Here is a 16,506-nt window from a genome sequence, read left to right as displayed (position 1 = left end):
CAGGCAAAGTTATGGCCATATTCCATGTTGTGGATTTTGTCCATAACTCCAGCCAGGGGTGGAGCAGTGCTCCCTCTGAGGTCACTAAGGTAGGAGGGGACCTGGATCTGCCCAGGTTGATAACCCTACTTCGGCCATTTTCCAGTGTTCTTTTCGCTGGGGGCACGTGTAGGAAACATCTGTGGGAAGGATCCTAGAAACCTGGGTACAGCGCCCCCCTGTGGCCAGACGCACAAGGTAACTGATTGAATTTGCATACCTGTTTGTAAACCATGCTTTATCTGTAACTGTACTCTGACATATGTATATTCTGTAGATTCCCTATTGTATATATTGTAGTTTCTAGTGTGCTTTAGGCTGATTAAATTATATAATTAATCTTGGGCTGTTCTGTTATCTCGATCTTGAATCCCACGTCTGTGTGTTCGGCTAATAGTTACCGTGAAGCGGTTGGTGGCAGCGAGTTGTGCCAAGGATTATTGTGGGGAGGCCAGTGAGATTCGGGGAGATTTTATATATTCCGCCCGCGGAGGTCGGGGGAATATATACCCTACTCTCACCGGGGACCCTTCAATAATCGGCATAAGTAGTATAGCGGCCTCCTTGCTTATTGTCGGGCAATTCCATAATTGGCCTGACTATAAGAGGGGCGCTAGAGAGCGCGTCACGTGCTCTGTCTGTCGGTCGGGAGGTATAAAGGAGGGGTGACCCCCACTTGTTACCCCCCGATTGTGACGTACTGGTAGCCAGCGCGGGGGATTTCTGAGTGACCCCCCCGGTGGTTTGTGACAGTTGTGTTTCTGTTTTTGTTCACTGTATAAGTTGAATGAAAACCCAGTTGCAGGCAGGAAAGTAAGTTTACATTTTTTCTTTTTCCCCCTATCCAATGTAATTATTTTGGTCATGCGGACAAGTTTCTTATCCAGAAGGAAACTCCCTTTACAAGCCAGAAAGGAAACAAGCCTTGGTTCTGGCAGACACGAGCAGTACTTTTTCATATAGATAAAAATTCATCTGAAGAGATGCCATGTCAGGGTACATTTCATCTGCAGAGGAAGACCCTGGATGGCCACCACTTCACCTGGCAAAGACTATTTGCCTTGGGTGAAGCTGGAGTGTTCAGCCGATCGTGCCGCCGGGGCCGCGCGCCTGGGCCAGACCGATCGTGCCGCCGGGGGCGCGCGCCTGGGCCAGACCGATCGTGCCGCCGGGGATGCGCGCCTGGGCCAGACCGATCGTGCCGCCGGGGATGCGCGCCTGGGCCAGACCGATCGTGCCGCCGGGGGCGCGCGCCTGGGCCAGACCGATCGTGCCGCCGGGGGCGCGCGCCTGGGCCAGACCGATCGTGCCGCCGGGGGCGCGCGCCTGGGCCAGACCGATCGTGCCGCCGGGGGCGCGCGCCTGGGCCAGACCGATCGTGCCGCCGGGGGCGCGCGCCTGGGCCAGACCGATCGTGCCGCCGGGGGCGCGCGCCTGGGCCAGACCGATCGTGCCGCCAGCCGCGCGCCTGGGCCAGACCGATCGAGCCGACGGCCGCGCGTCTGAGCCATGACCTTTGGTGATCAACTAATTGCCGTGAGCACGGGCCGGGATAGGGGTGAGGCGGTCACATTCTGAAATCTGCCAACTCTGATGTTCCCAAGAAGACAACCAAATCTTATTAAACTGTAAAGTAAAAGCTGTGCCGCAGAAGAAGAGGGTGACATCCATTCTTGGTAAGGAGGGGGCATAAACACAGATATTTAGGAGTAGCATCCAACATCACCCTGGAAACTGCAGGCAGCGATGAAATTGTGCTGCAACAATAGAAAAACATTCTCAGGGACAGAATGAGCTAATGAAGTGACGCGTCCTTCTAAAGTAATATTTCCTTCATGCAAGCACAGAAGACATTTAATCTCTGCGGCAATACATGGTACTATGTCACCGACTAACGATGGAAGACCCTGCAATCACACAGCTCACACCCTGAATGTGACAGCGGATCCGCACAATTTATAAAAAAGAGGGTTAAATTAGCGGAGCGATAAGGGTGGAAACACATGGCGGGTTTGTGCTGGATTTTTCCATCGTGAATCCACAAAATCTGTTGCAAATTTTTTCTCCTTTGGATTCGCCTTTGTAATGCATAGGGTGAAACCCGGGGCATGAACACATGCAGCTCACACGGGGTATTGATATGAATCTGTATAAAAACTTGTTTTTCTTTATTTTCCGAATACATTTTTTTTTTTTTTTTTTTAAATTTAACCTTTTTTTTCAGCAATTACCGCCGGGGATAAATACTATATTTTATTTGTATGATTGTGGCGAATAATATTAAATAATAATTTTTTTAATTTAATTTACATTTTGGTAACAGAAGTAATTTAATTAATTTATTTTTTTGGTCAATAATCGACAATATTGTACAAAATTGTTACACTTACTCATTCATGAGGCCTGGCACAGGATCACTAACAAGGATAGACATGAGGGACTTCATTAGGCCCCCAGATGCCATGATAATACCATAGCATAGTGTTGTGAACGGACCCTATGGGTGATAGAATGGTCGTTCCTCCTCTCTGGTATTCAACCACCTAAAACTTTCAAAATGTAGTATTCATAATCTAATATATAACGCTGTGTGTGTGTGTGTGTGTGTGTGTGTGTGTGATATATGTATATATATATATATATATATATGTCAGTCTGTCTGTCTGTCTGTCCGCTACAGGAATCCGCACAGTCGAATTTACAATCACAAAATTTTGCACAGACGCCTCATGTGACTCAGGGAACGTCATAGACTGTTTGGGCGGGAAAATGTAACCCCGCGCTTTACAGTTACTCTCCAAAAATCCTGTTTCCATTAAACTGAATGGAGGTGGGAGCTATAGGTTATTAATAGCAATTATCATTGGTTGCTATAGGAACAAAATAAACTGTTAGTATAAGAAGCTTGTGTGTGAGGTAATAAGATGTCGGTGGTGAGACGGATAGAGAGACAGACAGACATACACAGATAGAGACAGATGGGAAAGAGACAGAGAGAGAGAGCGAGACGGGGAAAGATACAGAGACAGGCGGCGGAAAGAGACAGGCGGCGGAAAGAGACAGGCGGCGGAAAGAGACAGGCGGCGGAAAGAGACAGGCGGCGGAAAGAGACAGGCGGCGGAAAGAGACAGGCGGCGGAAAGAGACAGGCGGCGGAAAGAGACAGGCGGAGGAAAGAGACAGGCGGCGGAAAGAGACAGGCGGCGGAAAGAGACAGGCGGCGGAAAGAGACAGGCGGCGGAAAGAGACAGGCGGCGGAAAGAGACAGGCGGCGGAAAGAGACAGGCGGCGGAAAGAGACAGGCGGCGGAAAGAGACAGGCGGCGGAAAGAGACAGGCGGCGGAAAGAGACAGGCGGCGGAAAGAGACAGGCGGCGGAAAGAGACAGGCGGCGGAAAGAGACAGGCGGCGGAAAGAGACAGGCGGCGGAAAGAGACAGGCGGCGGAAAGAGACAGGCGGCGGAAAGAGACAGGCGGCGGAAAGAGACAGGCGGCGGAAAGAGACAGGCGGCGGAAAGAGACAGGCGGCGGAAAGAGACAGGCGGCGGAAAGAGACAGACAGGCGGCGGAAAGAGACAGACAGGCGGCGGAAAGAGACAGACAGGCGGCGGAAAGAGACAGACAGGCGGCGGAAAGAGACAGACAGGCGGCGGAAAGAGACAGACAGGCGGCGGAAAGAGACAGACAGGCGGCGGAAAGAGACAGACAGGCGGCGAAAGAGACAGACAGGCGGCGAAAGAGACAGACAGGCGGCGAAAGAGACAGACAGGCGGCGAAAGAGACAGACAGGCGGCGAAAGAGACAGACAGGCGGCGAAAGAGACAGACAGGCGGCGAAAGAGACAGACAGGCGGCGAAAGAGACAGACAGGCGGCGAAAGAGACAGACAGGCGGCGAAAGAGACAGACAGGCGGCGAAAGAGACAGACAGGCGGCGAAAGAGACAGACAGGCGGCGAAAGAGACAGACAGGCGGCGAAAGAGACAGACAGGCGGCGAAAGAGACAGACAGGCGGCGAAAGAGACAGACAGGCGGCGAAAGAGACAGACAGGCGGCGAAAGAGACAGACAGGCGGCGAAAGAGACAGACAGGCGGCGAAAGAGACAGACAGGCGGCGAAAGAGACAGACAGGCGGGGAAAGAGACAGACAGGCGGGGAAAGAGACAGACAGATGGGGAAAGAGACAGACATGGGGAAAGAGACAGACATGGGGAAAGAGACAGACAGACTGACATATATACAAACAGAGATAGAAATAGACAGAGACATACAGAAAGAGACTGGGAGAGAGACAGAGAGACAATTACTATCCCGAGCAACGCCCGGGTACTACAGCTAGTGTGTGTGTGTTTGTATACATAATATTTATTACTAATATTTTATGTAACATTTTATTTTACTTTTATTGTATATTTTTATAATTTTTTATTTTAATTTTTTTTTTTTTACTGGTTTTCATTGTAAAAACACTCCCATTTAAAAATCACATTTTTTATTGAAATATTCTTCATGCAGAAGTCCGTCTGGGGATCTTGGGGCTAAAAAGAAGAAGAAAAAACAAAAGCGGAAAAAGGAAAAGCCAAATTCTGGGGGCACAAAGTCCGACTCTGCATCCGATTCTCAAGAAATTAGGACGCAGCAGCCTTCAAAGGTAGGTAGCTCTCTTTTTTTTTTTTTTGTTAATTCCAGAGAGCAAAGTCTTGTGGTGGACAGATACCGGTAAATTTGCACGGGGTATAGGTGATGTCCTCTTATATTCACACGAGACTCCTTCAGATATTCCACTTGCAATCACCAGCACAAAAGTATGCATCAGTGTTATCCCATGGGTCACCATCTTCATTTTACCTGAATTTGACCTCATTGAAGCTTGGTTCAACTTTGTTGTGGTCATAAATTAGCGCAGGAGTTCAGAAAAACATAGATAAAAAAAGCTTCAAACTCTCTACCAGGACAGACTCGCTAATGGTTTTTCAGTTAACTCATTCTGCAGCCCAACAGGAATGGGTCTGGTCCTTGGTTGTCTTTTTAATGCAGAGATAAAATCAATTTATTAACATTTTTCATTTATTTTTCTTGTTTTGCAACCTCCTATAATTGCGGTGCAGTGTGTAATTGCACTAACAGTGTCGCTGCCTTTATTGAGCACAGGATCGCTTGTTGTCTCCCAGGCATGGCAGTGCTGCAATCTTCACAGACCAAGAGCAGATCTGTCAGTGACCAATAGCCCCAAAGGGAGTCTGTTTTCCCTGTAACCGGGGCTTCTATTGATGCCCCAGTTACAGTGGAAAACTGCAAAATAAAAAAAAATCAGTGTCTTGAAGAAATCTTTTATGATTTTATAGGGAGGACATCTGTTATAATATTTACAAATATAAATAAAGTAAAATACAAAAAAAACTCATATCAAACTAAATGAGCACTGTCCTGATATACAAGACTGTGCATTACATGTCAAAACAACCAAAGCAAAATAGAGAACGCATTCTAACCCAATTTGTTGATGTAAAGAATAGCAAACTATTTTTTGTCCTTTTTTATCTTTTTGTTCTCTTTATACCTAATTTAAAAAAAAAAAAATCCTATATATAGGTACCAACAAACAGCCAACAAAACCATTGAAATGATAGAAAACGGAGGTCTGGCATTTGTTGTGCTTCCCCAGTGATCACAGCAGTGCCTGCCACAGAGACTTACTTTCCCCGTAGTCACAGCAGTACTCCCACATCCACTCTTCCCCAGTGGTCACAGCATTGCCTCCTTCCAGCGCATGTACAGAGACACAATGCCCCAGTGGTCACAGCAGTGCTTCCCACACATACACACTGTGGTCAAAGCAGTGCCTCCCATAAAGAAATTCTTTCCCAGAAGTCACAGCAGTGCCTCCCACACACACACAACTCACACCCCTCCTGTGGTCACAGCAGGGCCTCACACACAGACACGCCTCTCCTGTGGTCACAGCAGGGCCTCGCACACAGACACGCCTCTCCTGTGGTCACAGCAGTGCTTCCCACACAGACACGCCTCTCCTGTGGTCACAGCAGTGCTTCCCACACAGACACGCCTCTCCTGTGGTCACAGCAGTGCTTCCCACACAGACACGCCTCTCCTGTGGTCACAGCAGTGCTTCCCACACAGACACGCCTCTCCTGTGGTCACAGCAGTGCTTCCCACACAGACACGCCTCTCCTGTGGTCACAGCAGTGCTTCCCACACAGACACGCCTCTCCTGTGGTCACAGCAGTGCTTCCCACACAGACACGCCTCTCCTGTGGTCACAGCAGTGCTTCCCACACAGACACGCCTCTCCTGTGGTCACAGCAGTGCTTCCCACACAGACACGCCTCTCCTGTGGTCACAGCAGTGCTTCCCACACAGACACGCCTCTCCTGTGGTCACAGCAGTGCTTCCCACACAGACACGCCTCTCCTGTGGTCACAGCAGTGCTTCCCACACAGACACGCCTCTCCTGTGGTCACAGCAGTGCTTCCCACACAGACACGCCTCTCCTGTGGTCACAGCAGTGCTTCCCACACAGACACGCCTCTCCTGTGGTCACAGCAGTGCCTCCCACACAGACACGCCTCTCCTGTGGTCACAGCAGTGCCTCCCACACAGACACGCCTCTCCTGTGGTCACAGCAGTGCTTCCCACACTGACACGCCTCTCCTGTGGTCACAGCAGTGCTTCCCACACAGACACGCCTCTCCTGTGGTCACAGCAGTGCTTCCCACACAGACACGCCTCTCCTGTGGTCACAGCTGTGCTTCCCACACAGACACGCCTCTCCTGTGGTCACAGCTGTGCTTCCCACACAGACACGCCTCTCCTGTGGTCACAGCAGGGCCTCCCACACAGACACGCCTCTCCTGTGGTCACAGCAGGGCCTCCCACACAGACACGCCTCTCCTGTGGTCACAGCAGTGCTTCCCACACAGACACGTCTCTCCTGTGGTCACAGCAGGGCCTCCCACACAGACATGCATCTCCTGTGGTCACAGCAGTGCCACCCACACAGACACGCCTCTCCTGTGGTCACAGCAGTGCTTCCCACACAGACACGCCTCTCCTGTGGTCACAGCAGTGCTTCCCACACAGACACGCCTCTCCTGTGGTCACAGCAGTGCTTCCCACACAGACACGCCTCTCCTGTGGTCACAGCAGTGCCACCCACACAGACACGCCTCTCCTGTGGTCACAGCAGTGCTTCCCACACAGACACGCCTCTCCTGTGGTCACAGCTGTGCTTCCCACACAGACACGCCTCTCCTGTGGTCACAGCAGTGCTTCCCACACAGACACGCATCTCCTGTGGTCACAGCAGTGCTTCCCACACAGACACGCCTCTCCTGTGGTCACAGCAGTGCTTCCCACACAGACACGCCTCTCCTGTGGTCACAGCAGTGCTTCCCACACAGACACGCCTCTCCTGTGGTCACAGCAGTGCTTCCCACACAGACACGCCTCTCCTGTGGTCACAGCAGTGCTTCCCACACAGACACGCCTCTCCTGTGGTCACAGCAGTGCTTCCCACACAGACACGCCTCTCCTGTGGTCACAGCAGTGCTTCCCACACAGACACGCCTCTCCTGTGGTCACAGCAGTGCTTCCCACACAGACACGCCTCTCCTGTGGTCACAGCAGTGCTTCCCACACAGACACGCCTCTCCTGTGGTCACAGCAGGGCCTCCCACACAGACACGCCTCTCCTGTGGTCACAGCAGGGCCTCCCACACAGACACGCCTCTCCTGTGGTCACAGCAGGGCCTCCCACACAGACACGCCTCTCCTGTGGTCACAGCAGGGCCTCCCACACAGACACGCCTCTCCTGTGGTCACAGCAGGGCCTCCCACACAGACACGCCTCTCCTGTGGTCACAGCAGGGCCTCCCACACAGACACGCCTCTCCTGTGGTCATAGCAGGGCCTCCCACACAGACACGCCTCTCCTGTGGTCATAGCAGGGCCTCCGTCCCACCAACCCACACAGACACACTTTAATTGTGGTCACAGTAGTGCATGCCGCAGACATATTCCCCCAGTGGTTACAGCAGTGCCTCCTACACACCACCCTTCCCCCAACCCCCCACCCCTCCTTCCCCAACACCCCCACAGTTGTTACAGCAGTGCCTCTTTCCCCGTGGTCACAGCAATGCCTCCCTCCCACCCATTCACACTACCCTAGTGGTCACAGCAGTGCCCCACATAGGCACAGTAGTGCCTCGCTCCCACACAGACACTTCTTCAGTGTTCACAGCAGTGCCTCGCTCCCACACAGACACTTCTTCAGTGTTCACAGCAGTGCCTCGCTCCCACACAGACACTTCTTCAGTGTTCACAGCAGTGCCTCCCCTTTAGACATAGGACTGTGGAAGTAACAGCCGTGCCTTAGACAAATTTCCCTAGTAGACGTCTGTTCTTGCACTAGTGCCCCCTTTCTCCTTTTTTATTATCATCAGGCGGTCACTTGCCCCCTAAACCTTCACCCTCATCACAGTGAGGTTGCTCTCTCAGGGTGATTGCTCCGTTGAGTGCTACCTTATGCCTGTGGTCGGGGCAGTGACGAATCGCTCCTCGGTGCCCCCTATTGGCCATGTAGCAGTATAAATAAACCCCTGTGACTAATGTAAAGACTCCATAATATCCAGCGTTCTTCTCCACCTGTCTCTTGTACTGACTGTACAAATAATGCTCCAGGGTGTGAAGCAAACAAACCCCCCCCCCCCACACACACATCTTGTATTTATATTTCCTTTGCACGCCGCTCCATTGACAGACAGAAATGCGTTGTGTACCTTTGCTGTGAATAATTTATTTCCATTGGTTTCTAGCAGCAGCTGCGTTACACGGGGTCACTGGGGACAAGTTGGGTAAACAGAATATTTGTGTAGAGAACACCGGGCCGCGCTCCGTCCTGGCCGGGGTCGAGTATCTGACATTTAGGCATTAGTTAGTATGGGGCATCAGTATTTGATATTATAGCTATATTGTATTTCATTGCTTTATGCATTACGTGAACTGCTTAAATAATAGCTGGGTGTGCACCCCCCCCCCAGCATAGCCGTGGGCAGTTTACTGGTGACCGCACAACTGTATAGGATGGCCAGGCGGTAGGAGGAGGCTTGTAGTGCTCTGGTCCAGTGGCCGCAGACTGCTCCATTCTAGTCCTATATAATAGAGCTATTGGCTTAAACTTTTCACTTTCTGCTCTGACTTCACTTCCTGCTTTGCACCTATGTGTTGTAGCTGCACTTCCTTATGACATCACTTCCTGCTCAGCAGCTATTGGTTGTAACTGCACTTCCTTATGACATCACTTCCTGCTCAGCAGCTATTGGTTGTAACTGCACTTCCTTATGACATCACTTCCTGCTCAGCAGCTATTGGTTGTAACTGCACTTCCTTATCACTTCCTGCTCAGCAGCTATTGGTTGTAACTGCACTTCTTTATCACTTCCTGCTCAGCAGCTATTGGTTGTAACTGCACTTCCTTTTCTGACATCACTTCGTGCTCAGCAGCTATTGGTTGTAGCTGTACTTCCTACTGTGACTTCACTTCCTGTTCTGCAGCTATTGGCTGAAGCTGTACGTCCTTCTCTGACTTCCTTTCCTGCTCTGGAGCTATTGACTGAAGCGGCACTTCCTTCTCGGACATCACTTCCTGGTCTGCAGCTTTTGGTTGTAGCTCTGACTTCACTTCCTGCTCTGCAGCTGTTGGCTGCACTTTCTGCTCTGACTTCACTTCCTGCTCTGCAGCTGTTGGCTGCACTTTCTGCTCTGACTTCACTTCCTGCTCTGCAGCTGTTGGCTGCACTTTCTGCTCTGACTTCACTTCCTGCTTTGCAGCTACTTCCTGCTCTGCAGCTGATTGGTTAAAGCTGCACTTCCTACTGATTTCACTTCCTACTCTGCAGCTATTGGCTGAAACCGCAGTTTCTGCTCTGACATCACTTCCTGCTGTACAGCTATTGACTTAACCCCTTCAGCCCCCGGGCACTTCCCGTTTTTGCGTTTTTGTTTTTTGCACCCCTTCTTCCGAGAGCCGTAACTTTTTTATTTTTCCATCAATCTTGCCATGTAAGGGCTTGTTTTTTGCGGGACGAGTTGTACTTTTAAATGAAACCATAAGTTTTACCATATAGTGTACAGGAAAACGGCAAAAAATTCCAAGTGTGGAAAAATTGCAAAAAAAGTGTGATCGTACAATAGTTTTTGGGATATTTTATTCACTGTGTTCACTGTATGGTAAAACTGATGTATCTATGTGATGCCTGAGGTCAGTGCGAGTTTGTAGACACCAAACATGTATAGGTTTACTTGTGTCTAAGGGGAAAAAAATTCACAAGCTTGTCCAAAAAAAGTGGCGCAAGTTTTGCGCCATTTTCCAAAACCCGTAGCGATCTGATTTTTCAGGATCTGAGGCTCAGTGATGGCTTATTTTTTGCGTCTCGACCTGACGTTTTTAACTGTACCATTTTTGCGCAGATGCTATGTTTTGATCGCCTGTTTTTTTTCAAAATTTGCAGCGACCAAAAAGCGTAATTTTGGTGTTTGGAATTTTTTTTTGCCGCTACGCCATTTACTGATCAGATTAATTGATTTTATATTTTGATTGGGCATTTCTGAATGCGGCGATACCAAATATGTGTATATTTTTTATTTTTTTAGCCCTTTAATTTTCAATAGGGTGAAAGGGGGGTGATTTGAACTTTTAGGTTTTTTTTTTTTTTTTTAATTCTTTAAAACTTTTTTTTTTTTTACTTGTCCCCCTAGGGGGCTATAGCGATCAGTAATCCGATCGCTCTGCACTATCTGCAGATCTCAGCTACAGAGCTGAGAACTGCAGATTTGGTGCTTTACTTTAAATGCCGGCTGTATTCCGGCATTGAAAGGAAGTGAGTCATGTTAGCTACAGGCGTCATCACATCCATCACTACCATGGCAACTACCGAAAGTCACGTGATCTTGTCACGTGACTTCCGGTGGGGGCGGGGTAAGTGGCTGTCATGGCGGCGCGCATATACATATCGTTGCCAGATTTTGGCAGCGATATGTAAGGGGTTAATGGCCGCGGGTGGAAGCGATTCCACCCGCGGCTAGCAGGCACACATGTCAGCTGTTGAAAACAGCTGATATGTGCGCGGATCGCCGCCTGCCCGCGGCAGGGAGGGGGGCTTAATGGCACACGATCCATGACGTACCCAGTACGTCATGGGTCGCTAAGGGGTTAAGCGGCACTTCCCTCTGACATCATTTCCTTCTCTGCAACTATTGGTTGCAGCTGTATGATCTCCTTTTACATCACTTCCTGTTCTGCATACCCCCAGTACACACAAATGTCAATGCTTAAGACTTCATTAAAGTCACAGAAAAGTTAGAAATTAATGAGACCCATAGAATGTTAGAGTTGGAAGTGCCCTCCAGGGTCATTGTGTCCAACCCCCTGCTCAAAGCAGGGATTCACTAATCTGACAGATGTCTGTCCAGCGTCTTTGAAGCCTTCCATTGAAGGAGAACTCTCCACCTCTCATGGCCGCCTGTTCTACTAATTGATCACCCTCACTGCCAAATTTTTTTTTTCTCTAATATCTAACCTGTATCTTCTCCCTTTTTTTTTTTTTTTTTTTTTATTCCATTGCTTCTCTTGTTTTCATGTGCAAATAAGAATAAGAATGATTCCTGCTGGCTCTTCTCTGAACTTCCTGCATTTTCCCAGAACTTGTCTGTTATGATCTGGTCACAGTGTGGACGATCACAAAAATCCCGTCAGCAGAAAAACACACGAGTAGTTGAAACCTGAGCTGACCGCAATCCCCGATCTATCGGACAACACTAGAAGTAGCCGTGGAGCGTTCCTAAACACACCTAGACGCCTCGTCACATCCGGAGAAACTTACTACGCCCTACAGATAGAAATGGGGAAACCGGTCTTGCCTCAGAGTAGTCCCCAAAGGAATAGCAAGCCCCAACATGTAAAGCCAACTGGGATGTAAGAAAACACAATACACAGTAAATATAGATTAGCAAAGGCAAGGCCTGACTTCCTAGATAGAACAGGACAGAAAACTGATTGCAATCAGTGCAAAACCCTGTGGAAAAATACCAATCTCCTGATATATATATAAAAAAAAAAAAAACCTGAGTCCACACAGTCTCTCCCCCACTATCTCAGGTATTCTTGTAAATAATGGGAGAAACAAAATACAAAAAAACCCACAAGAAATACAAAAGTGCAAATTAATGAAGTAGACCAGGGAGAATCTCCCTTTCCTTGCAGTGGGACTTGCAGAGGGGGAACCCCCATGCTCATCAAAACAGACAATTCTTCTCCTGCAACAAAACAGACTTTAAGCAAAATTAAATGAAATACAAACACTCTTAGGTGTGGATCAGGCAATAAAGCAAAGAACTTACAACTTATCTGGAATGGTTCAGTCACAGGATAAATGGAAGGACAAACTCTAAGACAATTCAGAGACTAAGGAATGAACATCTATCGCCATCCCCAGCCAGCAGACACTGCTCTACTATATAGCCCAGGCTAATCTGCAATTGGGCTTCCCAAACTCCCAATTAACTCCCACACCTGTTGAGTCACAGTCAGCTTCACCTCCAGTCCTGACCACCAGAGGGAGCTCGAAACAATCGCCCCCTCGGATGACATACACAACACTTGTCAAACCCATAGTTGCTCATTTTTTTCAATAAGGATAGTATGAGATACTTCATCAAATGCTTTCCAGAAGTTGAGATGTACTATATCTACTCTATTTCCCTGATCCATCCAGTCAGTGATTCTATCATAGAAGGAAATTAGAATAGTTTTGGCATGACTTGTTTGCTAAAAACCCATGCTGGCTCTGCTTAATTACTGTGTAATTCAGTATTCAGACAGCATTATATTTGTCTTTAGATATGACTCCCTCTTTCCATTTTACATACATTCCTTTTTTTCCTTTTTTTATCAAATATTTAAGTTCTGTATTCATCCATCCTGGTCTCTTTAAATGCTTCCAATTCTTCCTTGTTTTAGGGATTTTTACCGATTTGTGAAAAGAGAATTTCATTTAGCAAAATCTCCCATCCTCCTTGGACATTTCTGTCCTTCAGATCATCCAGCCAGCTGACCTTTTCTTACCTTTCTCTGAGTCCATTAAAATTTGCCTTTCTGAAGTCCAAGGTTAAAGTCTGAATCCTTGCAGGTCTTTCCTCCTCATATAATCCAAAATTCGAGGATAATATGATTGCCGCCTCCTAAATTCCCAGCCACCTTTACTTCCTCAACCATTTTCTTCCTGTTGGTAAGAATTCGGTTCAAGATGACAAATCCTCCTATTCTTTCTTCTACCTTTATGAAAGATAAAGTTGTCAGTGAGAGAAGATAAGAATTTTCTGGACCCATATTGGCAATGTTGATCTGTAATATATTTGGCTGAGAAATCGGGTAAATTTTTGTCTAATTTGCTCCATTTGCATTAAAGTGTTGGTGCTGGTACTTGTTACGGATAGGTCAGGGGGAAGGGTTGCTGTTCCAGAAAGCTGCCTCCAAGCCATAAATCGGTTTTCTAAAATCTGTGAGAAATTATTATTATTATTATTATTACTATTATTATTATTGAGGAAAATATATAAAATATTTTTGTTTTTTCCTTTTTTCCAATTGTAACAAGATGGGACAGGACAGAATCAAAGAAGAAGAGGATATCATGGTGAGTTCTGTTGTTCTTGCGTCTTTAATAAACCAAGGGTAACTTTTAATGCCTGATTTTGCCAAACTTTCCCAATCTGCTGAATATCAAAGATATGGTGAAATGGAAACCTCGTAGTTTTGAAGAACATGGCCTAAATGCTTTCCATGTAAATTGAATGGTGTACGTGGTGTAACTCTTCCCCCCACCCCCCCTTGCTATTTGCTGTCTGAGAGCGGGGGGGGGGGGGGGGGGGGCCGGGTTCGGGTGTTGTGTTACAATTGCGCCATTGCTCCTATAGAGCTATAGATGTAATAGTGAGTCACTAGTTGTGTGAATGGGTGATTTGAATGTTTTGGGGATATCTCCTTCAATTCCATGCAATAAATCAGAAGCATAGGCAAAATTCACCGCCTCCAAATACACCCTTGAAGAGTGTCATCAGTGACTAGGTTTTTATTCCTGCTGCGCCACTGTTTTTTTTTTTTTTGTTTCTTTTTCTTTTCCTAAATCTGCCATATATGAGCCTTTTTGTTTATTGCCAATTTTTATAGTCTTCAGCAAGGCGACGTGGTTTGCATGATTATAGGAGGGGTGTGGTGAATTGCCTGTCTACGGGGGGGGGGGGCGTGGCGAATTGCCCGTCTACGGGGGGGCGTGGCGGATCGCCCGTCTACGGGGGGGCGTGGCGGATCGCCCGTCTCCGGGGGGAGCGTGGCGGATCGCCCGTCTCCGGGGGGGGGGGGCGTGGCGGATCGCCCGTCTCCGGGGGGGGGGGGCGTGGCGGATCGCCCGTCTCCGGGGGGGGGGGGCGTGGCGGATCGCCCGTCTCCGGGGGGGGCGTGGCGGATCGCCCGTCTACGGGGGGGGGGGCGTGGCGGATCGCCCGTCTACGGGGGGGGCGTGGCGGATCGCCCGTCTACGGGGGGGCGTGGCGGATCGCCCGTCTACGGGGGGGCGTGGCGGATCGCCCGTCTACGGGGGGGCGTGGCGGATCGCCCGTCTCCGGGGGGAGCGTGGCGGATCGCCCGTCTCCGGGGGGGGGGGCGTGGCGGATCGCCCGTCTCCGGGGGGGGGGGGCGTGGCGGATCGCCCGTCTCCGGGGGGGGCGTGGCGGATCGCCCGTCTCCGGGGGGGGCGTGGCGGATCGCCCGTCTACGGGGGGGGGGGCGTGGCGGATCGCCCGTCTACGGGGGGGGCGTGGCGGATCGCCCGTCTACGGGGGGGCGTGGCGGATCGCCCGTCTACGGGGGGGGCGTGGCGGATCGCCCGTCTACGGGGGGGCGTGGCGGATCGCCCGTCTACGGGGGGGCGTGGCGGATCGCCCGTCTACGGGGGGGGGCGTGGCGGATCGCCCGTCTATGGGGGGGTCGTGGCGGATTGCGAGTCGCATGATTACATGATTCCTTGGGGGCGGTTCATTATGTTGCTCTACTGAATTGCCGTGAGTCACACCCTCATTATAAAAAAAAAACATAAAAATTTGCATAAAGTTAAAAAAAACACATTTTTGGAACTGTATGGCATATCTAAAAAAAAAAAAAAAATGGGAGAAGCAGAAATAGAATAAGACAAAAAAACACCATCTTTTGACCTGACGATGGCTCCTTTTTAAACTAAAGCGTTTGACCCTCCTACCTGAATTGGCAATCCTGATCTCCACCCCGCTGCTTGCATTATAGTGTCACATTAGTGGTGTATGTAGCAGGTGTACTATTACTGTGAATATCTGTGTACCTGCACATTCCCGGCTTTACCCCTGAAATTGTCATCCTTGCAGAACCCCGCTATTCCAATGCAAAAGCTCCAGGACATTCAGAGAGCCATGGAGCTACTTTCCGCCTGCCAGGGACCAGCGAAGAACCTTGACGAGGCAAGCAAACGTAAATACCAGTTTTGGGATACACAGCCAGTACCGAAACTTAGTAAGTTGTCACCAGGGGACGCCCTACTCATCCAGTCCTTGTCGTTCTGTGTTTTACATACATTCACCTGTGATATTGAAGGACCACAATATAGATAGGTTACGTGTAATATCACATCTCCATAGTTTTTTTCATTGGGCAATGGAAGCCACAGACACAGGGAGTACGGAGATTCTGGGACAATCGCAGTAATTTTGGAGTATGCCAGCATAGTATGGGGACAGATCCATGCACAGATTAGCGAAAACAACACAAAAATAGAATGCCATGTTGCTAGTAGGGACTAATTGTACTCCGCATATACGCAAGGGAGCGCTTCACTTTGGCCTCTATGGGAAATATTTATCAGAAAACTTGTTTTTCATGACTTGCACTATACTTGTGATACCTTCTGCACCTTGTCCGACAAGAGGCATCAATTGTTGGAAAGGTGCAACATTTTGGCACGAGAAAAGCCAACAAATAGGTAGTGTAAACTCTGACTAGACCGTGGTAAAATGCGCCAGGAGCCGCCGTGATAAATCCTGCACATTATAAGACTGTCTAGTCGAAGTGTTAGCGGTCATAGAATTGGGAAGAATTGATAAATATGTGTGGGCTGTATTCTTGGGTCGTTTCTTAGACAAACCATATATTTTGTGGATTTTATCCTATACATTGCAAAGACTAAAATATTCGGTAACATTCCATCCACCTTGCGAAATTACAACTTTGAAACCCCAAGTAGCACATGTGTGGTTTATCCACCACAATAAAAAAAATTTATTCTGTGACTGTAAAATCCGACTACACAGAGTTTGTTTGTAGTCTGTCACCATGGAGATGCCTCACTCTAGAAAGTTTGTTTACATAGAT

General features: G+C 48.9%; 1 protein-coding gene across 1 annotated transcript in view; it reads left to right on the top strand.

Annotated features, from left to right (window-relative positions):
• Window positions 1-16,506, top strand: part of NMT2 (N-myristoyltransferase 2) — a 100,530-nt gene that overhangs the window by 25,194 nt on the left and 58,830 nt on the right. The window contains exons 2-4 of the mRNA XM_075316835.1: window positions 4,551-4,686; window positions 13,709-13,747; window positions 15,507-15,651. Of these exons, the coding sequence (XP_075172950.1) occupies window positions 4,551-4,686; window positions 13,709-13,747; window positions 15,507-15,651 (320 nt within the window). The remainder of the gene's footprint in view (window positions 1-4,550; window positions 4,687-13,708; window positions 13,748-15,506; window positions 15,652-16,506) is intronic.

Source organism: Anomaloglossus baeobatrachus, chromosome 6 (assembly GCF_048569485.1).
Source record: "Anomaloglossus baeobatrachus isolate aAnoBae1 chromosome 6, aAnoBae1.hap1, whole genome shotgun sequence".
Taxonomy (NCBI): domain Eukaryota; kingdom Metazoa; phylum Chordata; class Amphibia; order Anura; family Aromobatidae; genus Anomaloglossus; species Anomaloglossus baeobatrachus.
This window is presented reverse-complemented; position numbering and strand designations above follow the sequence as displayed.